We start from the raw sequence: 27,705 nt of genomic DNA on the forward strand, positions 1-27,705 counted from the left end.
TATTAAATACATGACTAAACGCTAAAGAAAAAATAAAAATAGGTTATGCATTTTTTCTAAATTATTGCAAAACAAAAAATAGATATTCAATACATTCTCGTTCATAGTATTGAATTAAATTTCTTTTGTTAGCATTAGTATTGATTTGATTTTGGTTTGGGCTTTTGTTAGCACTATTTAATTTACTAATGTTAATGGATATAAAACTTATTGGAACATTCAAAAGTTCTAAGTCCAACGTTGAAAAAATACCTCAAAAAATAAAATTATGAAATTTTTTGAGAAATATTTATAAATTACATCACAATAAGTATATTTATATATTAAATATATCTAAAATTTCTATATATGTAATGTCGGGTTGATTTGGTTTCGGTTTGACTTTCTTTAGTTAAAACCAAACCAAACCAATTATGGTCGGGTTTTTTCTCCAACACCAAACCAAATCAAACCAACACATAGTCGGGTTTTTTTTCTCGGTTTGACTCGGATTATCGGGTTGGTGCTGTTTATCGGTTTCCTTTGTACACCCCTAATCTAAAGTAAAAGAGGAAACTCGGTGCACGAAGTATCCTGCATTCACACAGAGTCGGAAAAAAAGCCGCACCCCAAGGGGTATAATGTAAGCAACTTACCGTGATGCAAGTATTAGTGACTGATTTAACGGATTGAACCCGTGACCTGTAGGTCACACGGACCGGTTATATTTTACCAAAGCTCATATAAGTGGAGTTAGATTGCATAATGGGGTAAGGCAAAATATTCTTAATGTTTAATACTTCACATAAAGGAGTGACAATCACTATATATATGTCATGAAAAGTATAGGGATTTTGAGTATTCACACAACACTCATCTCAGTTACAACTTCTGTTTCAAGAATCAGGTTTTCTTAGTACAACATGCGATTTTGCGCTGTTCTTGGTATATCATTTTTGACAACTGCGTCTCAGTCCCAAATGAGTTGGGATATCATTTTAGTACACAAATTAATAATAATGACTCCACTATATTCGATTTCAAGGGGATTAATGACCCTCACTAACGAAAGAATCTCAGCTCTCCAATGGCACAGCAGAATCGACCTTCACCCGATTTAATCTAACAGTTCCAAGAATGTATTCAGGGAGTTCAGCCTCTTCTTTTGCCTGCAAATGTATGTATAACATGGTCATGTGCAAGTGACATGAATTGTTAGAGAATAACAAATGCAACTGTACTATTTACGGATATAAAACCAGGATGTCGAGAACTTGTTCATTATTAACATGAAATGTGTCCTGCACAGGCATTCACTTAACATAGCAGCTTCAGAATATTTCACTTTTCTTTTTACCGTTTGTTCTATTATTTGGCTTGATAGTGAATGATTGAGTTGATTCACGACCCATTTCTAGTATTATTAGGTAATATACGATTATCGTGTTTTAGGTTTGGATTGAAGCATTTCAAACTTCAATGGTGGGAGAGGAAAACAACAAAATCACTATGTCTTGTGCATGGTTAAGAGAGGGGGGGGGGGGAGAATTAATCAAGCAACACATAACTGCCAGAAACAACATGCGAAATGGTATATCATTTCATAAAGTTGTCATTCTAAACTTTCTTTTATTGGTTTCCTACGCAGTTTTTAGTGCCCCCTCTGGAGCCCGACTAATCCGGATACGCGCCGGAGAATCCGATTTTGGGGGATAAAGAGTCTCCTACCAAAGGCGACTCCATTCTAGCGCTCGAAGTCCAGTGGCGAAGCCAGGAATTTCCCCAAGGGTGTTCAAACTTGAAAGAAGTGAAAATTCTCCAACAAAGGGTGTTCAATATATGTAATATACCTATAAAACCTAATATTTAACCTATATAAACATGTCAATTGACCACCCTTAGGATAGTGTAGCTTCCCCCTGACTCGAACCTGAGATCTCTGGTGAATGATGGAGGGGTACTTACCTTTGGTGGTTCATTCTGAACTACTTAAAGATTAGATGGTTTTACTCCCGTCGAGGCAAGTTCCTTCTTCGGTAAGAACTGATCAGATGGACCATAATCTAAAGGAGAAGAATGACATACCTCTATTAAAATAGCAAGATCAATGACAAGGCTTGTCACATATCCCAGTACAAGACCAATAACACCTCTTGCCACGGATGATGAACCGATGTCCACATCAATCTGCATATGTATTGAAGGAAAGCCACTTGAGCTCAGTAGTTCGCAAAGCCATGTAAGCATAAAAGCCCGAGCACAAGAGAAATATTTTCTTCCTTTTCCTATAATATCTATCTCGAAGAAACTTTTTTTTGACATGTCATATCTAAGTCAAGAAAATGAACTTGGAACCTAACCTCCAGAAAGTTATCTTGTCTAAGGTATTTGCAAGTTACTGCCTTTCCCAATAGGCAAGCTTTAGTTCCCACGGCACGTTTAACCATCCAGTACCCCTGTGATCAGAAGCAATTAGCAATAGTGTAAAAAAAAATGTCTGCTACTGACAAAGAAACTGATACCTCAATAATGCTTGGAATCAGTTTGAATCTTGAATCACGGAAAGAGTCAGTTCCATCAATGAATTTACCCAACAATGAATTCTTATTTACAGGTCTGTCAGCAGCATAATAAAGAACCAGGCTGTAATTTGGTTTAGCCGGAACCTGAAAACCAAGCCAGAACAGAATCAGCAACATTTCTTACAATGAACTTTTATTCAGCAAGGTTGCATTTTCTGGTTAACGACCCGAATTCTGTCCTTTCCTTTTAAAACCGCTTTTGTAATTTTCAAGTTTTTTTTGAAACAGCTGAAATGAAACAAGTCATATGAAAAAACTAATGAGACAGAATCTTATGAATAAATTCAGAAAGTGCTTGGTATACCGTGGTCTATTAAAAACTAGAAAAGGGAAAAGCCAAAAGACGTACCATGAGGTTAATTACGAGTATGAATGGAAGTTTCTTCCCTGCTTCAGACTGAAGTTAGGAAAACACCGTTAGCAACAATTATGCTTAGCAGCTAAATAGAATCAGGAAATGAGATTGGATAGACAAAATATACTTCAGTGCAAAAACTAGCCATCAGTGGCCAAACATTCTCAGTTAAGAACATTTATCACCATATAATGAGGAACAAATTACACTAGCAAGAAATAATGTTATTCTATGATGCTCAGGGGACAAACTGATAATGCACACAGCAATACTTATAATCATTAATCATGACCAAATATAAAAAGCTAGAAAAGTGAGTTCTGGCATCATCCTTTTCATGTATTTTCTGTTTCTTTTCCTTTCAAGTAAATATGTAAAACTTTACAAAGTTTTCCATCATACAACAAAGTTTGCAGTGACTTCAAAGAGATAAAACTACAAATAAGTCTACAGGCAGTGTTTGCTGCAACTCTAATTTCAATAATCATGTAAGAGTCAAGAATGATTCGCCTCAAAAAGTCAGGTATCTGAGCGTAATCTATCCCAGTGTTAGCTCCATATGAGGAGCCATCCGATTGCATCTTCAGTTTACTATAGGAGATAATTAGCAACAGCATATCCTCTCAGCAAGATTTGAAGAAATTTAGATAATCAAAATTTTCAGTCTATGGTACATTAATGTGAAGTATATAATAATTTATTCACTTTAATAATTTGTTCTAACAAAATGAATTCATCTAAGAGGAGAAGCAAAATGCAGTCAGGAAATAAGCAATTCTTCTTTACCTGAACAAGACACTTAGGATGCAGAGCAACCTTTGTGATGCATTCATCCACCTTGAACCAATCAACTGCGATAAGCTTGAGCAGGGGATCTCCTCCAGTGACCTTGAAAAAATTGCGTTTACTACGATTCAGTAGAGCTTAATTTTTTAAATGGAAATTATTTGTGCCAAATAAAAGTTCAACACCAGTTATCAATTATGCAAGCAAATACTACCATGACTTAAACTACGAGGTAAGCAAGGAGTTTAAAAGACGGCTCTGCCGGGCTATGAACAATAAATAAAAAACTAATTGTTCAAAGGTGCAATACTTTATGAGGCAATAATACCCTTGGCGTTTTTGCTTTTATTTTTATCCTGAACACTGCTAAGTAGGTGACTCTTGTGATTAATTAGAAAGCTGGAAAAAAATTCTGAAACTTGTACACCTCCAGCATTAGTATAACTACAAGTGAAAACTTAGTTTCAAATATTCGAATAGATAATTTTTCAAGTTTGAAAAGCTACCTTTGTACTGTCTTTCAAGTACGTCTTCCCTCTGATCATGAACCCAGAACCACTTGGCGAACACCAGCAATCAGAGTCGCTCTCACTCTTCGCCTGCCGCATGGTACCATGAAACTGACTTGGATCAAGAGTTAAAGGAGGTACATCGGGATTTAGTTCCTTACTAATGTCTGGTGCTGCATGTGACATTGAACAAAATGTTTTAATAAAGTTGTTTAAGAGACTTTAAAGCAACGAAAGATAAACAGCAATATCATCTAAAGACTACACAATTGCCTTACACCTGAATGTTCATAAAATTAACCCCACACCACTCACTCTCTGCTCCAGCAAAAAAGGTATATATAGTGAAAAGAGTGATTTATGCAAGGTGTTTGAATTCATTGCAGACTTCTAGACTAAACATTCGGATCTAGGCTAAAAACCAATGCTTCTGGTTTTTTTGGATAGGTAAAGGTTATTTTATTGATATCCAGCAATTGCTGTTACACCAAGAGAATAGCTACAGTAATCACATATTGTGTAATACAACTACTATGCCTCAATCACATATTGCGTACTGAGCTCAAAAAAATTATTGGGAGCTAAATGATTTGCATCAGTTATTACAGCCATGTTGCAGCAAAAAGATAGTTGAGAGATACATTTAAACTTTACAGTAATCACGGATTTCTTGTTCGCTTAAAAAATTCTTTCATTTCTTTCCTTCCAGAGGGACCACCATATTGTCGTAGGGATTGTGTTCCAAACCAAAGATCAAGCCTTTACTAAACCTTTCCTGTACCGGCATAGGAGAGGACATCTTGGCTGTTCTAGGAATTGGTCAACTAAGTCCCCAGACACTGAACATTACATTCCAAAGTTGGGAGGTGAAACTGCAGCAGAAGAACAGATGGTTGACATCTTCACTTCTTTTTTCACAGAGAGCACATCTGCCGCAAATGTTGAGGCCCCTTTTATGGAGATTCTTTTTGAGTTAAAAAAATCTTGTGTTCAATTTTAATTGGTCCTTGAAAATAAGGACTAAAGTTCTTCAGAAATAGTATTGATCATGAAGATGAAGGACTACATAGATGCTTGTGCTTGAACATACGATACACCAAAGCAAGAAATGTGGGGTGGAGACAAAATGAGAAGAAAGAAAGAAGAAAATAATCAGGATGAGAAGAACAGCATTTAATACCTGATGTCCTCTTTAAAGCCAAGCTTGCTATGGCCCATGAAACGTTTTTTAGCTTGACTTTTTTGTCCTGTCAAAGAGGTAAATAAATAGTTCAAAGGCAAGGTAATTGAAGCAAGCAGTCTCTGGAAATAATGCACTGCTTTTGATGGAGGAACACGAAAAATGGCAAACCTTCTTACTGGTTACTTCATCATCACTATCTTCATCTGATGATGAGGACTCGTCACCTATTGCATCATAGAATTCATCTGACCCCACTGTATCCTCAAGCTCATTGCTTAATATAGAAACGTTAGATGTTTTTGAATGAACAACTACTGTGGATGATTCAAATGTAAGTGCTGGACTTGCTCCAATATATTCCTTCAGACCTACACAAATAATAAAACATAATCAGAATAACATGTTAAAGGGAACAAGAGACAGAAGGGACTTTTGGTTCATTACTACTGTCAAATTACAATGGAAATGCAAAGCATTTACGTTCTACTTCGAACCCGTAGTCACATATCCCACTTTTGTATATGTTATCTCTCTTTGAATCTTTCTTTTGTTAAAAATTTAAGGGCAGACCAGAGGTAGAGAGAGTGATTTAAGCAGTTGAGGCTTTCGGGCAAATGATACACAAGGAAGGAAAAACATAGACAGCTCTCAGATATAGGAAAGGAGAAACTATACATTGATTAGAAAAAAAGCTTCTTAATCGGATGTGGAAGGTATAAGACAATTAATTTTCCATTGCTTAAGAAAGGAAAACTGGGGAATAAGATGGAGAGAACAGAAAGGAATATGAAGCGGTAGAGTTCAGAAGACGATATAAACTTCAATTACATAATAAGAGCAAAATCACAAACAACTCAATCTTCGTTCAACACGAAAGCAGATATAGGGAACAGAAGAAAACAAGGAAACAAGGCATCATCAATGCCAAGAAGAATATGCTCTATGAATCACCTAAGACACCAGATAAAGGTTATGCTCCCTCCCTCCTCCCTCATTTTCTGTTGGATAGGTAGCGCGGACGATTATTCCAAAAGCTAAAAAGATACAATGAATGGTGAAATTAGGCTTTCTAACACAAGGCATGAGCTTCCAGAAAACATCGGTAATCAAATCAACCCACCTGCCACTTGATTCAACATTCCAAAAGGAAGTGTCCTCTCAAATTTAGAGAACTCATTGTTCTTCCACTTAAACCAGTGCTTAGAATGTATCTCCAGAATCAGTGTCACAAGGCATCTCGCAGGATTTAATGAGGAGGAAGTGCTTATATTGCTGATCTCCCAAGAAGAAGCTACAATTTAACAAAGTTTAGTCAGGAACAATCAGCAACGCTTAAGAATGCATAGGCCCTTATCGCAAATTTAATCTAGAAATGCTACCATCAAACCCATAAAATTTTCATGATATCAGCAATGTCTTAAGACACCAATAAATAGTCACATTTTCTCGCAGATCCACCATTGAGGAAGACTTTCAGTATTATAGTAAAGCAGTGGAAGTGAAATCTCACTACACCACAAATATTTTGATAGGTAATATAGCATAAATTAGTCAAGAGACATGAACTTCCAGACCACAAACATCTGCTGAGCTGCATTGAGTTGGGATTGACTGGATGTTTAAGACAAACGCCGAGATTATACATATTTCCCGATACACAAGCCAGATATCTTCATATACCATATCTTTTTTTGATTAATCTTCCAGTACTAGATCTTTAATGACATGGAGTTTCTTACGGTTAATTTTTATACGTCGATATCCACTTTTTGGAGGCCGCTTCTTGTATTCAGTTGGAAAATGCAAAATCGCTGCACCAAATGTAGAAAAATATCAGTCAGTGAAAGCATAATGGAAACAAACAAAGAGAAAGAACCTCAGAGATAAATACACTATTCAGTGCCAGTGGAACATCCTGCCGGAACACTCATCAGATCAATCATACATGTAATTGCAAGTATACTTCAGACCTCTCTGACTATAATTTCAATACAATTTGCATTAGGACACAATACTTTAATTTATGCTGAGGTTTCAGCAAATTTAAGCAAATGCGCCGATTCAGGCACATTATTCTTACTTATTACCAGCAAAAAATGAGCTTATTAGTAAAGCTAGCTCAAAGCAAGTAACCAGAAATTGGAGGATGAACTCTTTCCAGCTATTCAAGAAAAAAGAGAACTAGCAAATAAACGAAGAAACTAGAGTCAGATGCTGATGAGTTCTTCCAAATTACTAAGATTAGATATTTAAGACGACAAAAAGTTTTGAGCTCGAAGATATGAGCCACATGTTATCTTTCTACTGAAATAAGGGTTCAGCCAAGGTAAGCTCATACTTCAAAGTTCATCAACACTTTTTCTACATAAGAAGAACAAATGACACAGCTAAAACTAAGAAGCAGTTCTAATAGACGGTGATAAAAGTTGCGCTAGCACATAATACAGAAGAGCTCGGTAGAGATAAAGCTCAGGATCCTCACTATATGTTCCATCTTGACCATGAAACCACCTCCTAGAAAAGAAAAAATCTCTCTTAGATTGCCACCTGAAAAAGAGCACCTGAGATGCATTAAAAGAAGAAGAATCAAGGAGACCATATAGCAAAGACCTCCAGGCATAAAGAGAAGAATCATCCACATCAAAAGGGTCGAAAAAATGATAACATCAGACTATACACCAATCAAGAAAGCAAGTTATAAAAGAGGACAAGAAAACCAGGGTTGCTGTTGCATGTACAAACACCTAAAAAAAATACATTCACCATAGTATCAACGCAGATTCATGACCAATTGTTTTTCTTTTATTACTTCACTTGTTTGTGTTCTCCTTAATCTTAGCTTATAACAGTACCGCCTAGCTTTTGGATTCAACTGCTCATAGATGGCAATATTTCTTCGATTCTGTTTCTACATTGCTTACGTATCCAAATGCTATCTTCTGCTTCTCAACCTCCTTTTCCATTCTTCTTTCTCGTACATAAAAGTGATATAATGCTTCAACAAGCATCTTACTGACTGCAGTTCTCTTTGGATAGCATATTCCCTTCTTATTTCCTGGTGAATGCTTTGAATCTTACCACCCTAAATCTCTAAACACCTCAATCTTGGATACAGCCCCAACATTTCCTGATGTATCCTTATCCGCTCCTCCATTATTTACTTTTATAATATCTTTTAATTATCTTATCCAATTTTTCTGTCACTGAGGGTTTAACGGTAACTTGGTGGTTATGAGTACTATAATAAACCTAAGGCAAGTGGATATGTGAAGCACATTCAATCTTCAACTTCTCTTGTGGAATCTTTTCTCTACGTGTTCTTCAATTCATTTGCTTCTTTCTCTTTTCTCTTCTTTTCTGTCACTTACTGTTAGATTCTTTAACTTTAAGCTTACATTTGCAAATTCCTATAGCCAAAGCATAATCGCACAGCGCCCCATCTGATTCATTGACTCAACTAGCTTTTAATAGTCCTACACCAAAGACGCAATTAGCAGCAGAAGGAGCTTCTTAGAAGCAGCCATATCCAATACGTATAGAGGGGAAATACTTGTTAACCACTTCATCCGACATGATGTCTCTTGTAGCTCTTCAATCAGATTTTCACTGGTGTTTCACAGTTCTCAAAACTTATACCCTTGCCCAGCACCATTAAGAAGCAGAATGTGAATGGTTGCAACTTACCAGGAAAGTTTTCTGAGATCAAGTGTCCCATAAACAACATCGCAGTGACCATCCAAAGATTCTACCAACTCCAGGTCCCCTGTTAATGTATCCCACCTGCAAGATGACTATTAGGCAGGATTGTCGTTTATAATTCCACAACTTTCAAGCATTCAGAGGAACATACTCATATCTGCGACGTCGATCAAGACTCAAAAGCACGTCAAAGACAGTATCTGCACTAGCTTCGACAACAGCAACGGCCTTGACAAGAACTCCTTTACCAGTCTACAGGAAAGGAGAAGAGAGCAATGCCAGATAAGTTTTTGATTGTACAAATAAAACGCAGGATAATATGAAAGACCTTGAAAACGAGCAAGTCAGACAAGTTTTTGACTGTATAAATAAAACCCAGACAATGTGGAATCCTTGAAAATTTGCCTTGGCCATTTTTCACATAAAAAGATATGAAGAGATAGATGATAAAAGAAAAGGACAGAAACTTATATCTACCTTCCATTTCATTGATACTAAATCAATAGCTACCTTATCAAAGAAGAATATCATATCATTAGCTTCTGGAAATTCATCTTAGTCTCCTTTTACTACTTGTACCCAAGATTTTGTTGTAGAATAGAAGTAAATTGCTTATGCTACAGTAAGTAGCCAATCAAAATGACTTCTGCCCTTTCCAACTCAATACTCAGCAAGATGTCGTATTAATCAGAAATCAGAATCACTGACGACGGAATTAGAAAACAAAAGTCATAAGAGCATATACTACTGGATCAGTTTCTTCGATCCTGAAGGTCGTCCCTAGATTAAGATAATCTAATGCAGGAATATGTTTTTTATAGTTTAATAAACAAAAAAGATCACATACATCAGTACAGCAACTAAAGAGTAACCTTCATAAGATTGGTTGAAGATTTTAAAGATTTATCATATCTCTTAATATGCACCAATAACCAGCAGTCTAGACATCCAAATACAGTATAAACTTGCAATCATGACAGTAAATCTAGTGACATGGCAAATACCTTTTTGTTTGCCATATCTTCAAATATCCGAACACCTACACTACAAAGAAGGTGGGAAACAACATTAGATAACTAATTACAACATTTGAAGACGGCAATATTTTAGAAGCATAGAAGGTAATTTATAGAAAAATATCTTCCAACTCTAAAATTCAAGTTAACTATCTACCTGAAAAAGATCATTCTAAAATCCTAAAGCAAAATTTTCTCTTCCCCTTTTTATACTATTAATCAAGAATAAGATATCTGAAAGTACATATTGTGCCAGGATGATAACCAATATCTTCCTTTAGCATGATCACCTAAAAGTTAGCCAATTTCCTCTCCAAGCTTCGTTTCTGTATTTAAGCTCCATTTATTTTGTTTTTTTAATTCTAATCCAATAGCTTATTTTAAATATTATTTTTTATTGAAGAAGATGAAAAAACATACCATCGAGAGTACGAACACATTTCCACTCATGTGCTTCAATTACATCTCCACCATCTGCTTCAAAGTACACACCTGATTCATCATTTGCACCTAAGCTTGAGGCTTGGCGCAAAAGGTTCTCGGGACCTATGCATTAGAGAACATTTTAGCAAATTTATTTTTAATTTGAATGTTCAGATCCACACATTAAGGACACTGTGGGTTGATTATATTGGGGATAGTATCACCAACATTTGACACAACATCAAAAGACAGTTTTATAAAGCAACATAATAAAAGATAAAATAAAATACTAGTTAATAAGATAAAAGAAGCTTTCTAAGCTGGAAGAGGCAAAATCATAATTTTGACAGACTACCACCAACAGTTCCCTCGCTCCTCACCTTGTCCTATTCTTATCAGCTTCTTCAAACCATGTGCATACCGCCGTACTCTAGGTCGATGTCCATCAAGGTTAATCCTTCAACAGAGAGAATTAATTTACGTGAGATAGAGCAACTATTAAAAAAGATAGCAGGGAAAAGAATCAAGCATATAAGAAGCAACATCACAATGGGCTCAAGCAACAGGTCAAAGAGTTGAGGAAAACTTAGCACATATATGCACACTATTCAAATCATAAATTAGTAAGGTTTCTACTAATCATTCTCCGATCGTTGCCTTTTTTTACCTTAAGGAAGAAAATAGAAGGGGGGGAGGGATGTAAGAGGTACTTCAAATAAAAATGAGATCATCTATTCACTGAGATAAGCGTAATTAAATTCAGAATCAGGACAGTCTGGACATACTCGCTCTCTAACTTCAGTTTATCTCTTGCACTCTGACCTCTTGAAAGCTCATAATCTGCCTGCGATGAAATAGTCCAGTATGAGAAACAACATTTAAATCAAAGTAACATGGCCAAATTCTTTCATGAGCATGATGTTATGGTAATTCGGGATCAAAATTATATATCAAAAACGAACTGCTTTCGGGAGAAAAATAACGGCTAGAAGAAGCATCCATTTAGAGTCGTCTTTCCTACTGCACCCTTAAGCAGGAAACAAACGACTACTTTTCCTCATTCTGTTTGTACTTCATTATCACATCTTTCCTTTAATCTCAGAAACCACAAATTCAATATTTTGCATATGTAGATGAACTAAAAGTACACCTTCCTCCAGAAAAGATTGACCTAATTTAACTATCACAAAAAGTAGAAGAAGAAAATTTGACCAAAGAGGAAAAAAGAAATTTCCAGTCCCTCTTATATGTTGTCTGCACTTTCCTTCTCTTTATTTGCTATACCTACAACTCAAGTGATTATAAATTTGCAAGGGGAAGGGCACATGAAAGTTAACAAAGATGTTAAACTCAGCTGGTTCCGTCTAAGATTAGATCAAATTGCCACGTCTAACAAGTTCAAGGTCAAATCAGCCAAATTGGATCGAAGTGCAAGCCTTCTCTTGCACAGAAGATAGCATTACAATTATACACAGAAAAGTTCAGAACTGTGGAGAGTATTAAAGTCTTAAGGGCGAATGGAGTAGCGCCTTTTTCATGCAATGAGCTGAATTTGAAAACCATGTAACTAATATATGAACAAATGAACAACAAAATCAAGTCCAAAACTCTGATTGTGCCATACCTGTTGTTTTGCTTGATCAAAGGCTTCCATCCATTTTCGGACCTCACCGGGCGAAGCACAAGCAATCTTACAGCAATAAATTTCAATCAAGTATTAGCTTCCTCAATATAAAATAGCCCATGAAACTCACTAACTCCACCAATGAAGAAATTAATAATTGAGAGAGAATAGCATAGAAGAGTTCACGGAAACATTTTGGACTTAAAGACGAGATGGATTCATACACCTAGAGAGATTGCTTAACAAAAGAAAGATAAGCAGCACCAGCTTTATTAATAATATAATGCATAAAGAATGTCCACTTACTTCTCCCCTTTTTGACTCGTCCAGCCGATTCTGAAACCTCAACACATAGAGATCCTAGAAAAGGACAAAAGAAAATATCATTGAATATAAGAAAATTTATCTGGAATTACATGATGTACCATTTAAAAAAAGAGCCAAAATTATGCTGAAGGGTCAGAGGATCAACATTAATGATTCTGAGCCTCACCCCATGGTTAACCCTTCGACGGCCCAACTCCTCCACCATAAGCGTGTGATTTATAACACCCCTCCTAATTGGTTTCTGCAAAAAAGGATGTAATACCATAAGTCACAGCATTCGATCTTTGTGCAGCAAATACATCGGTTACTAAAATACTCCTTTTTGGTCACCAGACCCCACATGTGAAAATTCACTTGGTTTGTTTTTGTTGTTGGTGGTGGTGGTAGTGTTGTGATTAAGCACGAAAATACTTGTGTTCTATGAAGCAATTGTTCGATACACGCTTGACAATGAATGTGAGGAAATGGCTATGCATGCGAACTATAGAAGCATTGCCACTAAAGATGGCCAGCAAGTTCCAGGCGTACAAAGAAACACATAGATGAGTTTGAAAAAAATTAAAGAGTATTGCCAAGGTTTACCTAAGTGGATATCTCTCAGGCAACGTAAAGGAGTTCCCTTGCAAAAAGTAGCTACATTAACAAAGAATATGTGGTTTTTCATTGGTTAGGTGTTTCTTAGAAAGAGCTACAAGAACTCTCCATAACCAATGGAAAACCACACATTCTTTATCAGTATATAACATATAATCCAGATGCCAGTTCCTCCTCGTGTTTACAAAGTGTTTCTGACCTCACATATGTAGAGCTCTCAAAAAAGATTTAGTCTCGGCTGAGACAGAATGAAAGCATACTAAGTTTCCTTATGTTCCCACTCAACAAAACTGTGTTGCAAGGATTCTTACTTTTTATTCACTCTTTAAGTTCTACTACTTTTTTTCCCTCTACAGCCAATCTATCAGTTAGAATTTACAGGATAATTGGCACGCCACTATATTACGCATATTATTCACGAAAGGAAGCAAATTTAGTAATAGAGTTCACACAGAACAATTGACAAGAAGTTGTGACTCATCCACAAAAATATGTTGAATATTAAGATACGAGAACTGCAAAACAGACTAAAAATTACATTGCGTGAAAACTAACCCAAACTATGATAATGAGGATGAAGAGTAGCTTTAGTGAAGCAACAACAGTCTACATTTATGTAGTAGTGTGCCCACATCAACAGTATGCCTTACCGAAGAGTAACATTAATGTATTGCACCTCAAGAAGTGCTCTAAATGGCACCTTTTCAGATAATTCTCATAGATTGCCTTTTCAATCATTCCCAATAAATAGTAATCTATTTACAAACTTCATAAAATAACACCATTTCTTGTGCAAATCGACTCAAGTGTGCAACCAGTTACCTAATTTGACCAGACAAACTCTTTTTCTTATTTATATTAACCTTGATCTGTTCTCTCAAAGAAAAATTTAACCTTGATCTGTGGGCATAATACTTGTTTTTCAAGTTATGTTCACGCTGCAAGATATTTGCAGTGCAAGGGCATGGTGAAACCATTTGGTTCAGTTGATCAACACCTTGAATCTATCAGATTCCCTTTTAACCCGAAATTGGCTCAACCAAAATATGAATAAATCCGGTCAGAAAATACATGATGAACACATACTACCACCAATATTATTTGCAACAACAATAATTATATTTCAATCCTTAGCTAGTTGGGGTTTGCTATATGAATCATCACTATCCATGTCGCTCCATTAGACCTATCTCAATCGAATATAGCAAAAACTAACATATTTAAAATTTAGGATGCTCTATCACTAGAAAGAAGGGCATCTCGATGCACTAAGCTCCCACCATGCGCAAGGTCCGGGGTAGGGCCGGACCACAAGGGTACGCAGCCTTATCCTGTATTTCTGCAAGAGGCTGTTTCCATGGCTTGAAACCGTGACCTCCTAGTCACATGGCAACAAGCCAACAACTATCACTAGAAGTTCTCTAAATTTTCTACAAGCATACGAATCGATAAACAAGACTAAAAGACTCCTAGTGAACACAGGACCTAAAGCAAACATATTAACATGACTAAACCTTAACCCCACCCATTTTTTTGCCTATATGATCTTTTTCTTCCTTTACGCCCTACTTTTCACTAACTCTGTATGGATTCCAAGCGATTGTAGGTCTTTCGAGATAACTCTATGTCTACCTCGTCTTCTTTCAACACCTTCAATCTCTATGGTTCCATACCTACGAGCCGTACATGTGAAGGTCGGCATAGGACATGACTAGTCCACGTCAAGTGGCCTTCTCTTATTTTATCCTTTATGTATGCTACTTGCATCTTTTGTGGAGTGTAATCATTTCAGATGAATTTGCATTAAAAGAAATCTCTTTTTGGGGAACTTTAGCCAAAACTAAGATACCACAAGCATCGACACCATCTTCACCTCAATTCGGCTCTCTGCTAACTCGAGAAGGTACAATTTCATCATTTGTGCTTCTTAACATAAATATGACAACTTTGATCATCCACATAAATCTTTGTTCAATTAAAACCAATTCTAAGCAATTATCTAGTACTTAGTAAGAGCCACATACACTAAAATTTCTACGGTCATTTCAAGCAAACGCAACTCAAGAAACACTTAAAGACTCCATCTACTCAAAAAGATCTCACCCACGACTCAAAAAGTTCCCCCTTTAGCCATCATTAATCATCATTTAAGTCATATCACATTCTTCCAATTTTAATCCACCTAACATGATACAAACTACAAACTACTCTCTCTTTCCCAATTTATGTGACACTCTTTCCTTTTTAGTCTTTCTCATAAAGAATGAAACTTTTCTACATATAGAAATAAGTTAACTTTAAACTTAAAAGTTCTCATTTTACCTTTAATAAGATAATTTATAGCCACACAAAATATATGCGGTATGTTTTAGACCATAAGTTTCAAAAAACTTTCTTTCTTAAACGTCATTCCCAGTCAAAGTCCATCACATAAAATGACGCAGGGAGTACTATCCACCTAGTGCTAAGAGCCGCAGCTCGTGATGTATGGGGTTAGACGCACATCATGGATTCAAACCTGCTGCAAACAAAAACCGGATACATAAGTGGAGAAGGATAGAGGGACGGGCCCATTATTCAATCGAGTTTTGAATCGTGCACCACTGGCCGTCGAGAATTTCTCGATTATTAAGAAACTTAAGTGCCAGGAACAAGAAACCAATAAAGTAACAAAAACAACATACATTTTATACTTACAGTGCCAGGATTTTCATGGGGGTCTCTTTTGTACATTTCCATGTACTTGCCACGAATGTACAAGAACCTAAGGTGACAATATTCATGTCCAATTGAATTAACACCCAAATGATAAACCCACCCAAAATATTCAAAATTATCATTATTTCCACCTTTTTCATCAGCTCCACTCTCAGAACCACCACTCTCCGATGATTCACTCTTCACCTTTGGGAAAATTTGTGAAGCCATTTTTCAAGAATTATGTATAACAACCACAAAAGGAGGAAAAAATCGATCTTGAAATCATTCAATCAATGAAACAGGGAAAAAGAAAGAAGTGAGATTCTTTGCTTTGAGAATCAGAATATAGAAATAGGATGTGTGGGGGGCGGAAAATTTATGTGATTGTAATTAATGAGAAACAAGAAAGAAGTCGAGGTAAGAGAAAATGGTTGAATTGTAGAGACCAAATTAAAAGTACTCCCTTTATCAAGAAATGAACGTGTTTCTATTAGTACAAAGTTTTAATTCAAAAGTAGTTAAGTAGTAAATTATAAATTATAATATCCAGCTTTACATAAGACAGTTGAAAATGCTGACTCATAATATAAAGTAGACATGTTCCTTTCTTCGATTTCTTCTTTTCTCTTCTTGTTCTTTGGTTGGACGACTTTGGAATATATAATTTTTGAACGGGTCGTTTGGTACAATGATAGGATATTTTTGGGGGAATATATCATGAGATTAGTTATCTAATTTTCTGCTGTATAGGTTAACTAATTTCACTATTTTATTGTAAAAATTATCTTGTGATTAACTAATACTCCAAACCAAACATGGAACAAATTAAATCCCAAATTTTATCCCGAAATTATTATCCTTATCTCATGTACCAAACGACCTCTAAGAGTAAAAGGCTAGCCCGATGCCACAGGCAGATTTAGGACCTACAATATTTTTAAAGTTATGAGTTTAGACTCACTATATGTGTTGTAATTTTAGTAAATTTTTATACTAAATCTATATTTCGCATCGAAAGTACCGAGAGTCAGATGAATCCGGTATTATAACACTACATATGTCGTACCCTTATACACAAAAATATCTCGCGCAAGTTTCATGGTCGCACCCTGAAGGTGTGATGTGGATGTCTCCCTATTACAAATATTAGTGGTTGCTTCAAACAATCGAAACTATAGTTTATAAGACACGCAAAGATAATTTTACCGTGAATTCCTCGTTTTCTTAAGAGTTCAACTACAATTTTTTAAATAAATAAGGGACATCGTCGGCAAGATGAGTGGGGACAGCTCAGTGTGATTTGACGAACCCCATGTTCATCGATTGGATGATTGATTAGGTTGTGAAGATTTATGAGTATTTACTACTTTCTCTGACTCATATTATTTTATGTTTGAATGTTTTTTGTAGATTTTTAGGAGGCATTTTGTATATAAAAATTATAATTTTTGAAGAAAAAAAAATAGGATTGGGAGGTAAGTTGAGAAATAGTATTTGAAATTTAAAATTATATTTGGATATGTAGTTGATTTGAAAATATTATAATTTTGTGAGTGGAGAAAAAATATAAAAAAGTGGTCAAAATCACTTTTTGATTTTTGAAAATTTATTTTTGATTTCTTTTCAAAAACTTGCAAAGTTTTATGGACAAACAGTTCTCTAATAGCTTAATTATAAGAATGTTAATACTAATAATTTAAGTTATGTCTATCTCTTTAAAAAATATAATAGTCTCGGAAATGTAACACCTCCAAAAGGAATGGAGTAAGATATTATTGTTGTATTTAAATTATAATTCATAAAATATTGAAGAAGCAAGATTCATACCGTGGACTTGTTGAAAAACTAAAATTAAATAGCAAAATATTTTTGTTGGATTTAAAATATATATATTGATATTACAAGCTATAAAAACTCTTTAACTAAGTTTAGCAGGTTATTTATCATACTTTCAAAATCTTCTTTTAACAAAAGCACATATATATAGACTAGTGGAAAATGATGCTTTATGTTATTTAAAAAAAACAAATTCTAGTGGTCATAACCAAAACGTGTTTTGCTTTTTATTTATTCTCGACTTAGAATTTATTCTTTTGAAAATGAAATATCATCCTTTTTCTTTTCCTTTCATTTGAGTCATATATTGTAGCTTAGACAGATGGAATTCTTCTTAATCAGGTATTCTTTTTCTTATCAACTTCACCTAAAAATTTTATTTGTGTAGTTTTTGCATTTCATTTTTTTGGTATATGGTCTATTTTATTAATAATAACTTTAATATTTTTTATGTGACAAAAATATGTTCTGATTGCAAAATGCCAAAATAATTCAATCAAACGCTAAGTGATTAATTAGGTTGGCTGCATGTTTTTTGTTTCATTTCAATAGTTATAGAAATTGTTATTTATACCCCAAGTACAGTTCTGCTTGTCCTATGATTCTTTTAAGACGTATAATCGATGTGTTTCAAGAATCTATACATGAAGGGAAAGACTTAAGCTAAAAATTTGAATAAACTCATAAAGAGATATGATCGAAATTTAATTACTTCTTTTTTTTATGGTAAAATTTAGTAAAAGAAATAGAATAGTTCAATTAGACTTCATTTTCAGCTTTAACTGGAATATGTATTTTATTTACCAAAAAAAGAAGGTTTGTGTACTTAAAATTTTCTACATAATTTAACTTTTTTAAATTCTCTACTGGATAAATTAATAAAATACCATTTAAATCATGTTTCATTATCCTAGTAGTGAGTGATTCGTCTTTAATGGTTTGTACAGGGTACAGATCCGAAAGTAATATGTACGAGTTTATGAAATTAAAAAATCTAATACAATAAATAAGAAGGAATTTGAGATTTGGGCTTTTTTCACTTTTGGCGCACGCCAGAAGTTATTTATATTCGGTAGCCAAAAAAATATATAAAATTTGTATCATTTTAACATATATATTTGGCTATTATTTGAGAGCGGCTATACAATATCGTTTTCCTAAAGAATTTCGCAAAAACTATATGTAAATCGTCATTTTGGGTATTGATGAGATATGGGCCTCTAACATTTTGCCCAGTTTCCCCACCATTATAATAGGCCCTATTTACTAATCTGGCTACTTAACATTTTGGACCAGTGGGAGCTATTTATCCCAAATAACCGTCTTCCCAATTGCTTAAACTAAAAATAACCGATAAATCTATATAATATATAAGTTATGTATAATATGTCTATAATTATGTATAATTATTATATACCGACTAGAAAAAGTAAGTAGTGAATCTGATCGGCTATTTGTGTAAAGATTCCTTTGCTGGAGAATTGCAGTTTGAATTTGACATCTTGACCATCGAGTGCCTTATACTATGTAGATTTGAGTCAAGAATTGGTGAAAAAATTATGAGAAAAGCTTTTCATTAAGAAAAAAAAGCGTTAAATGTTTAGTAATGAAAAAACAAAATTTACAACAAAATTTGTTAGCTTCAGTGAATTTCATAAATCTTATGATTTAATATGACTTCAAACCATTAAAATAACTCATAAATTACTTTTTCATTTTTTACTGTCTATCTTTCTATTTCTATTCCTATACTATAAACGGAGATAACCAGACAGCTCATGGTCAACATGTCTGTCTGGCCCAAAATTTTCTTATGGTGTGAATTTGTAGCCCAACTATCAACTCACCGCTTGATTTCTCTTACTGCATCTGACACTGGTGAGAAGCCCCATCTGCAAAGTCCTCTTCTTCAAACGGCTCTACGCTTAACATCTCTGCTCTCTCTCACCCCTCCCCTCTGTCTATTGGTATTTCCTACTGGGTAATCTTCTTCTCATCTTGTGTTTCTTGCATCGATTTGTTTCAATCGCTGATAATATGCTAGGCATTTGTGTTTTCCCCTGAATAGCGAGGGGATTCCTGCAAATAAAGTGAAACATGTTAATAAATTTTGTTCTCTAGGTGTTTGACAAAATTCTTCAACCAGGTTTTCAATTAGATTTCTTATGCATGGTCCTGTCTTTTGTTTTCTCTGGTTTCATTCTTTGGTTGCATTTTGAGTTAGGCATTTTGACGCACGAATAGGAAGTCTCTGCCTCACATTGCAAGAAGTTTCATTAGCTTATCAAGTGGTGTTTTTGAGTTGAAAGCTTTATTTCTGTCTTCATTTTAGATAGTCATCAAGATTGATTTTCCTTTGCTTAAGAAATAATTTTGGTTTACTAACAGAGATATCCCGAGCGGCAGTGGCGCAAGGTTTGAAATTCATGTATTATGTAGATAGCTCTGCAATTTGGATCCTTCTTTAGCTACTATTATTTTGGTATATTTTTACCAACAAAGTGGACATTATTTAATAAAAATTTATAATGTTTGAATCGATTGAAACAATAATTATTTTACTGCTTGGCCGGAAAAACTTTAACATTCTGCTATAAATTTGATCAATTAAAGAGAATTCCCTTTCCTTTCTTCTGGATACCATGAAAATTTTGTTGTCAAATAAAATCTGAATAGTGGCTAAATGCAGTACTTGTGATATTCGAATTTGACACTTGCCTCCTACCTCCATGACAGAGGCGCAACATGTTTCTTCTTTTGTAGTTTCTCTTGACGATACGGGGCCTCTAAACTAAGTTATCTATTGTATGTTAATATAAGATATATACTCACTGACTCTTTGGATGGTTTATCGAACGACTAGCAATATAATTTAATTAACAATGGATGTATAACATCATTAGACTGTTCACCTTACAATACAAACTGTAAACAAACTATCAAATAATATTTTAACGTATTTTAATATGTGCACTTATACAATTTTGTTGATCATTTTATATCGAGTACAAAAATTTATCTGATAAATTAAAAAGGATACGATTAAGACAACAAACTTCCCTTACCTTCTGTGCTTTTAGCACTACTTCTGACATTGTATAATATCATTGAATATAAAATATTTGAAACTTTCTTTTCAGGATAAATACACAAAGAAAAAGTTTTTACCTGTTGCAATGCATATATGCCGTCTTCTTGCTTGTTCTTCTGTCTGTTTTCTTGAAAATGTGAGGATGTGTTGCATATACATAGCTTGAAGAAGGAGTATTTACTGTCTATTATAAGTTACATCCTTCACTGATGTGTTTTCATTTGTTGCTTCACAGTTGTGAACTTATTCTTCTCTGTTACGATAAAATTACTTTTTATCCACCAATGTCTTCTCCTATTTCGTACAGTAATTTTGATAATGTATATGACATTGTTAAATGATTTATTTTTATTAGTAATCTAGCTGAAAGGATTAAAGTATTTCGGTGTTACAATATTAATTGTAGTATTTCTTTGTACAACAAATCCTTACTATCTGGTGTGATTATCTTTGAACCTTACCAAGATTAGATAAAATACATGTTGTTGTCTCAAATGAAGTGCTTGTGTGTGACGTCAATAATACATTAGAGCTTCTAAAATACTATATCTTTAATCAATTACTATTTTGGAGATTTTACATAGTAGGAGAACATAATAATTCCAATGAATACTTTATTATTTTTCACTTTTGGTTTATTTTATAGTGAACTATTTTTAATTTGGAAATTACTTGAATATTAGCTTATTGGAATATGGGGTATCTTGGATTTTGCTTATTGTGTTTACTTTTGGTTGCTTGTAGATTTGTCACTGTGAGACTTTCAGTACTCAAAACTTCGGATTCACATACAAGTAAAAGATAATTGCAATGGGTAGCCAATCTGATCCTCACGCTTTCGCTTTTTCTGCAGCTGAGGTTCTTTTACTTCTCTATCCACACTGATATTCTTTGCTTTTTAAATTTTTTTCTCATTTTCTCTTCGCACAATCAAATTGATGAAATTTTCATCTGATTTTCTATTTGACTTATGCTTTTAAAGGATATTTGTGCTCTATATTTCTTAGAATTTGTTTCATTTCCTCTTACCATTGTGGATTTACATAGAAGTATCAGTTTCAGTGCAAATAAATGTTGCACCTATATTTTTCCAAATCCATGCCTATTGTCACTAAAGATAAAAGAGTAGTGGGTGCAGCAGGTAATCTATATGCACTAACTTAAAAATCCAAGATCTGCTTCTATTTTCAATACAAATCACCTTTGTAATTTCACTTTATTTTGTGTTGTTTCATGCTTTTAAGTAATGCCAGAGCGGTGAGCTTTAATTTCTTGTTTCTCGCTTGTGCAGTTGGAGTTTTTTCAGAAGATGATACGACTGAAATTATGCCAAACATGAGAATGGAACCTCTCAATCTTGTATATGTATTATTTTCCTCTTTTAGTTAAATTTATTTCACATAAGCTTTGTAGTGTTTGTGCTTATTTTGTTTTGACTATTCAAATTATCTGTCCACAAATAGCAACACAGGTGCATCTTTGGTTAGCAGTTGATGTTAAAAAACAAAGGAAAATGTACTATCAGACCTCTTGAAGCCATGTCCATTGGTAAGTTTTTAGTTGTTGGGTGACTTTACCGATCTGTGCTCCCAAGTGCAGCGACCAGTTGATTTAAGTTTTGATTCGGATTTGTTTGTTTTGTCTTCTATTGTGGAGAAACTGTTACACATGCTATTTTACTAAGTTAGTTGTTGCTAGCTCAACTTGTATGTCCGTATAAGACTATGAAATCTAGAGTACCCTTAAGCAAAGGTTCAGTATTGGAATAGAGACGGGCCAAAATAGAGTAGAATGGTAAAGATGCTCCATATAGCGACCTCAACTTGTGTGGGGTTGAGGGATAGTAGGGATAGTAGTAGTAGTTATATATTTGTTGCTAGATTATCTTACCTAATAAAAAATAATATATTCTTCTGAGTGGTTACTGGTTTGTTATAGAGTAGAGGGAGTTGTGGTGTCTCCAAACAGCTGAGTTTGTTTGAATTGAGCAATTCATATATTGGTTTGTTTCTTTTTCTATTTTAGTTTTCTGTTGATTGTGTTTTGGGATTTGGTTATATAGTTTAAATACAATAGTTTTATCACAACAGTGAAAGATATCAACTGGCTAAGATCCTTTCTTTTTGGTATTATGCAGGCTTATTGAATTGACATATGTGGACGCTGTGGGTCGACGACATTACTGTCTCATCTGCTACATCTTTAGAGGACCATCATACTCATTGTTTCACCTCAGAATTTCTTCCAGTTACTAATAAGTCTCATGTTTCCTTGCTTAAAACATAGTCATGCTAATACGCTACCAAAATTAAATAGGAAAATTCAATTTTTGCAGAGCCAAATTCCAAGTTGTTCATTTCTTTTAATTTGGTTTTCCTTTGGTATTTTTATCTCAGTTATACCAGTTGTTTCTTAGAGCCTTGTTTTAACTTTCAAGGCCAGTCTACCCTTTGAGCTTAAGATTGTGAGTTTAACGTTAATGCTCCTTTATTTCTGTTTCACTCTTAGATGAGAATGTGCACAGTTCAAGAATGCAAGATAGCTCTAGCACGAGCAGGGAAATGAAGAAAACCAAAGTTGATCAGTAGCTGGCTTAACACATAGAGAAATTTCAGTGAATACATGTACAATGGAGTATTTATAGTGAATAAATACATATAATAGACTAAGCTACCCTTGTATACATTATACAATACTTATCAAACTCAACTTAAAAAAACATAAGAGGGATTAATTTTTATCTATGCTCCCTTAAATTTCTCTTAATATATGCATGAAAAAGGAAAAACGATATAACTATTATACAATATACACTATGTATTATACATTTTAATATGACTGGCTATTTGTATAAAGATCCCTTGTACATTTTGATCTTATTTGAAGAAAACAATAATACTCTCCACTTATTCAAATAATTAAGGACATTTAAGAAATGAAACTCAATGCTTTTTCGAGAAAATTTATTAAGAATACATACAGAGAGATAAAATGGAAATTTACTTAGCAATTTACATCTTTTGTGCTCCTTTTATGCCCCTCTCCATCCTTATATAACACTTCACATCTTTATTTTCTAATGTATATAATCAAATAGCTAACTAGCAAGAACCATTCACCCTTTGCTTCTTTTCTCCCTTTATTTAGTCGCTACTAAACCAACCCTTTCTCTTTCTTTTTGTAATAATGGCAAGAGAATTCAACCAAGCAATTAGTAATCCTTTTCTTTGGAAAATCAAGCATAAAAAAATATCCTCCGCGACGATGAAAATCTGCCGGAGGATAATTTTTTCTTTTTATGTCGAATACGAAAATTATACCTTAATTACTATGTCACACCCGATGTTCATTGGAGATTTTACAATCACACTCATTTTGACTATCATATAGTCAGATGGATTTGTTTTGACATAGAGGACCAAAACACATGGTCCTACAAAATACATCGAATGCTTGAATGTTTACATGTTCCTTTGATATATCAACTAGACATTATACCAGACATAGTAAATAAGGCTTCGTTGATTCTCCAAGAAAATGAAAGCCCAAGAAGAATCCCTATAGTAGAGAAATTCAAAAATAGCCAGATTTACAATTGGTCGTTCAAAAATAGCTCAGTTTCAAAAGTAGTCAAAATTTAGCCATTTTTCATATAAAGATAAATTTGAGCGAAAACACTGTTCAAAACCGGGAAAATACGCCAGCATAATATGATGGAATTCCAGCATAAGTACAATAGAACTCCAGCATAAGATACTGGAGTTCTAGCAAGTATACCGGTCCAGCATAATATACTGGAGTTTGGAGCACCAGTGCTCTAGTCTCCAGCATATTATACTGGAGCGAGCAAAGTATACAGGTGCACCGAACTCCAGTATATTATGCTGGACCGATCACTGTTGCAGCAAAATAATAGCTATTTTTTATTGACTTGGTAAACGCCGGCTATTTTTGAATGACCAGTCCGACAACTGACTATACCGTGCTATTTTTACAGTAGACGTAGTCCATCGTCGTCCTCAAGAAATTCCGAACCCTTACCAAATTTATCATGGCGAAGCAGATGAGGGTGAGATCGCGTTGATAGAGCAAACTGTGAACTTACCCTCATTTGATTAGGGCTTTTGTTTGTTTGATTTGATTTTAGGTTGAATGTTTTTTTTAATCAAATCCGCTCCTGTGGTAGTACGCAGTTTTGGTACTCCTAGTTTATTAGTACCAAACCTTAATTTTCTTACTAGTAGGTTTGTTGTTCTTGTTGTCGTTTTTTTAATTGTTCTCATCGTTTTTTGTTGTTGTGAGGAAGTTGTCTGTATGACCAGTGTTAGACAGATCCCTACCAGTTTATTGAATATTAAAAATTGTACACATGCAGGGGGGAGGACTTGGGGTCTTACCTTCAAATTTCCTATATTCGAAATGATTTATCTCATTTGGAGCATTTATTTAAATTTGAAAGATGGAATGTACGTACATCCGTTTTGAAGATTGTATTCACCCTTTTATATTTCTTTCTTTACCCAAGTGTTCTCTTTTCTTGTTTAAATGTTATCCAGAGATTGATGGAATATCCTAATAATACATCATGTTTTTCTATATTATTTTGCATGTTAGTAGTATTTTTTGTCTTTGTAAAAATAACAAGTTTCTGTCGGCGTATATAACTTAAATCTTTCAGAGATTCACTGCTTCCTTTTACAAATTAGAGAAAATATGATTTTACTTTCTGATTTTGCTGATTTATCTTTTTCTTTCTTTTCATACTTGATCTTGTTTGAAAGGTAATAGTTGGTCCTACAGAACATGTATTGGAATATTTGGACCTTGAAATTGTGCAATAGCATCTTTCAAGTCTAATGAATACCGTTAGTTAATCTGTATTTCTTCCTATGTCGAATAAAAAAATTGCACCACAATTTCTATCTCGCAGCTGATGGTTGTTGGAGGTTTTATAATCGCACTCATTTCAACTATCATATAGTAAAAAAATTCTCTTTTGACATAGAGGACAAATTAGATATATGGGATAATATACATGTAATGCTTACATATTTACATGTTCCTCTCTTGTATCAACTAGACATGATACAAGACATCAAGCATAAGACATTATCAATCCTCCAAGAAAATCATGAAAGAGCGAGAAGAATCCCAATCGTTTTGGACATAATTCATCGTATTCCTCAAGCTATTCCGAATCCTTACCAAAATTATTATGAGGATGAGTTGATAGAACAGGTCGCGGGCTTATCGTTGGAAGAGACTGAGTTTGTGCCCGTTCCTGCATCGGCGTATGCAATTGAAGCACTGGAGAAGGTGAAGGTGGAAAAGATGATCAATATGAAGGAGAATTGTAGCATATGTTTTGATACGTTGATTTCAGAGGGTGTTGTTGAAGTTACTCGCATGCCATGCAAGCACCTTTTTCATGGAGGCTGTATCGTTCAATGGCTTGAGAAAAGCCATGTTTGTCCTTTGTGTCGCCTTAAGATGCCTGTGGACAAGAATTAGGGCATTTGTTTGTTTGATTTAGTGTCAGGTTGAATTTTTTGTTTATAACTAACTAAATTCGCCCTATGATGGCGGGGATGTGCGCAATGACGAAGTCAAAAATTTCCCTAAGAGTGTTCCAACTTGAAAGAAGAGAAAAAATTCCTTCACAAAGAGTGTTCAATATATGTTTTATATCTTTAAAATCTAATATTTTACCTAGATATGCAATGTAATTTTTTGCCGAAGGATGTTCAATTGACCACCTTTAACCCAACATAGTGTTCCCGCCCAACTATGCCTTCTAAAAGATAAAGCGGTCGTTGCAAATATAATCCGGTTTTAAGTCCGGAGTCGAATCCTCAGGGAACTAACCTATCTATTATAGCTCTTGGCAATGCTATTATCAACTCAAACAATTTCCAGATGCAAAATTTTTATCAATAAAGATTGGGTTTTTGTTTAACTACTTCAAATAATATTAAATATAACAATATGCTAAATCAAAGATAATTCAATGGTAAAAAGGTCTAGGGTATTGATTTTCCCAATTGCTAATTTAGGCTTTAACTCTTTTGCTATAATCTCACCGTAATACTCTATGAGGATTATGAGCTATGGGTTATCGCTGTTATCTCTCGATCAACTATGATAATTTACTAAAATATTCTCTCGAACTACTCTAGCTGATAATTTGTGCAACTCTGAATTATCCCACCAAAGCTTCGTTATCTCTAACCCCACTTTTAAATTCAAGTAATGAATCTCTTCAATTACCCAAAAGTGGTGTTGTTCAACAACAATCTAACCTAGTATTCTTTCTCAAGCAACACAAGACAATTAGACACGATTAATCAAGGGCCCAATCAATTAATCACCGTACAAAACATAGTTGAACAATCATATAATAAACCCAGCTCGATTATAACAAAGTTGAGTCAAAACTTCATCCAACAATTGGTTCCATTAACCCTAGATCAAATGTTTAGCTACTCATAACAAAGCAAGATAAAACTACAAAAGTGTTCATAATGTGTAATTGCAATAATAAAGAGAAGATAGAAAAACTCTAATGTTTGGTTGCTCTTTCTCACACTTGTTCTTGCCTCCAAAGTAGTCTAAAAACAAGCTTGATACTTTCTTGGGCGAGCTTCTTGGATTTATAAGGGTTTGGAATAAGTTTTTCCTAGTTACAATTTGGTCCCAAAATTTCTGGCAACTGCATAGCTCTTCCTAACTTAGATTAGTCCCTAAGCAAAAGAACACTAATTAGAGCATTTTGTTATCATTTAGCCTATAAAACAACATTACAACATAATATAATTAGGGTGTAATTATTGTCTATGTAGCCTATTATTAACACCCCACACTTAAATTATTGCTAGTCCTCGAGCAATCCACCACACTCTATCAGAATTCCTTCCCTAAGCTTTTCCCTTAACGTATCACACCAAGAACAATTCACCCAAGTTGAACCTAGTAGTGAACAACCTTTGCTTCAAAAATCGACT

At 34.4% G+C, this 27,705-nt stretch overlaps 2 protein-coding genes and 1 long non-coding RNA gene across 6 annotated transcripts; 2 read left to right on the forward strand and 1 right to left on the reverse strand.

Annotated features, from left to right (window-relative positions):
- Positions 1-771: 771 nt before the first annotated feature.
- Positions 772-16,404, reverse strand: LOC107813034 (protein ENHANCED DISEASE RESISTANCE 2). Of its 3 annotated transcripts, none has more exons than XM_075221452.1 (22): positions 15,775-16,404; positions 12,650-12,724; positions 12,463-12,516; positions 12,157-12,222; positions 11,318-11,376; positions 10,913-10,989; positions 10,530-10,655; positions 10,098-10,132; positions 9,245-9,345; positions 9,079-9,174; positions 7,877-7,941; positions 7,134-7,205; positions 6,515-6,685; positions 5,563-5,762; positions 5,392-5,458; positions 4,209-4,384; positions 3,703-3,804; positions 2,911-2,958; positions 2,502-2,645; positions 2,340-2,435; positions 2,065-2,166; positions 772-1,148 (listed from the first exon to the last, which is right to left on the reverse strand). In XM_075221452.1, exons 1-22 carry the CDS (start codon positions 16,003-16,005, stop codon positions 1,056-1,058), a joined length of 2,256 nt encoding a protein of 751 aa, XP_075077553.1. In that variant the 5' UTR covers positions 16,006-16,404; the 3' UTR covers positions 772-1,055. The 3 variants fall into 3 exon arrangements, with proteins under 3 accessions (XP_075077553.1, XP_075077554.1, XP_075077555.1); XM_075221453.1 differs by having other exon boundaries at positions 15,927-16,239; XM_075221454.1 differs by having other exon boundaries at positions 15,762-16,139.
- Positions 16,405-19,369: 2,965 nt separating this feature from the next.
- LOC107813033 (uncharacterized) lies at positions 19,370-23,444 on the forward strand. 2 transcript variants are annotated; one of them, XR_001654225.2, is made up of 5 exons: positions 19,371-19,594; positions 21,449-21,562; positions 21,996-22,069; positions 22,168-22,252; positions 22,842-23,444. It is a non-coding gene; the product is annotated as an uncharacterized LOC107813033 (long non-coding RNA). The 2 variants fall into 2 exon arrangements; XR_001654224.2 differs by having other exon boundaries at positions 19,370-19,594; positions 21,996-22,252.
- Positions 23,445-25,786: 2,342 nt separating this feature from the next.
- Positions 25,787-26,215, forward strand: LOC107813036 (uncharacterized). Its single transcript, XM_016638238.2, has one exon. It carries the CDS (start codon positions 25,787-25,789, stop codon positions 26,213-26,215), a length of 429 nt encoding a protein of 142 aa, XP_016493724.2.
- The last annotated feature ends 1,490 nt before the right edge of the window (positions 26,216-27,705 follow it).

This window comes from Nicotiana tabacum, chromosome 9 (assembly GCF_000715075.1).
Source record: "Nicotiana tabacum cultivar K326 chromosome 9, ASM71507v2, whole genome shotgun sequence".
In the NCBI taxonomy this organism is placed as follows: Eukaryota; Viridiplantae; Streptophyta; class Magnoliopsida; order Solanales; family Solanaceae; genus Nicotiana; species Nicotiana tabacum.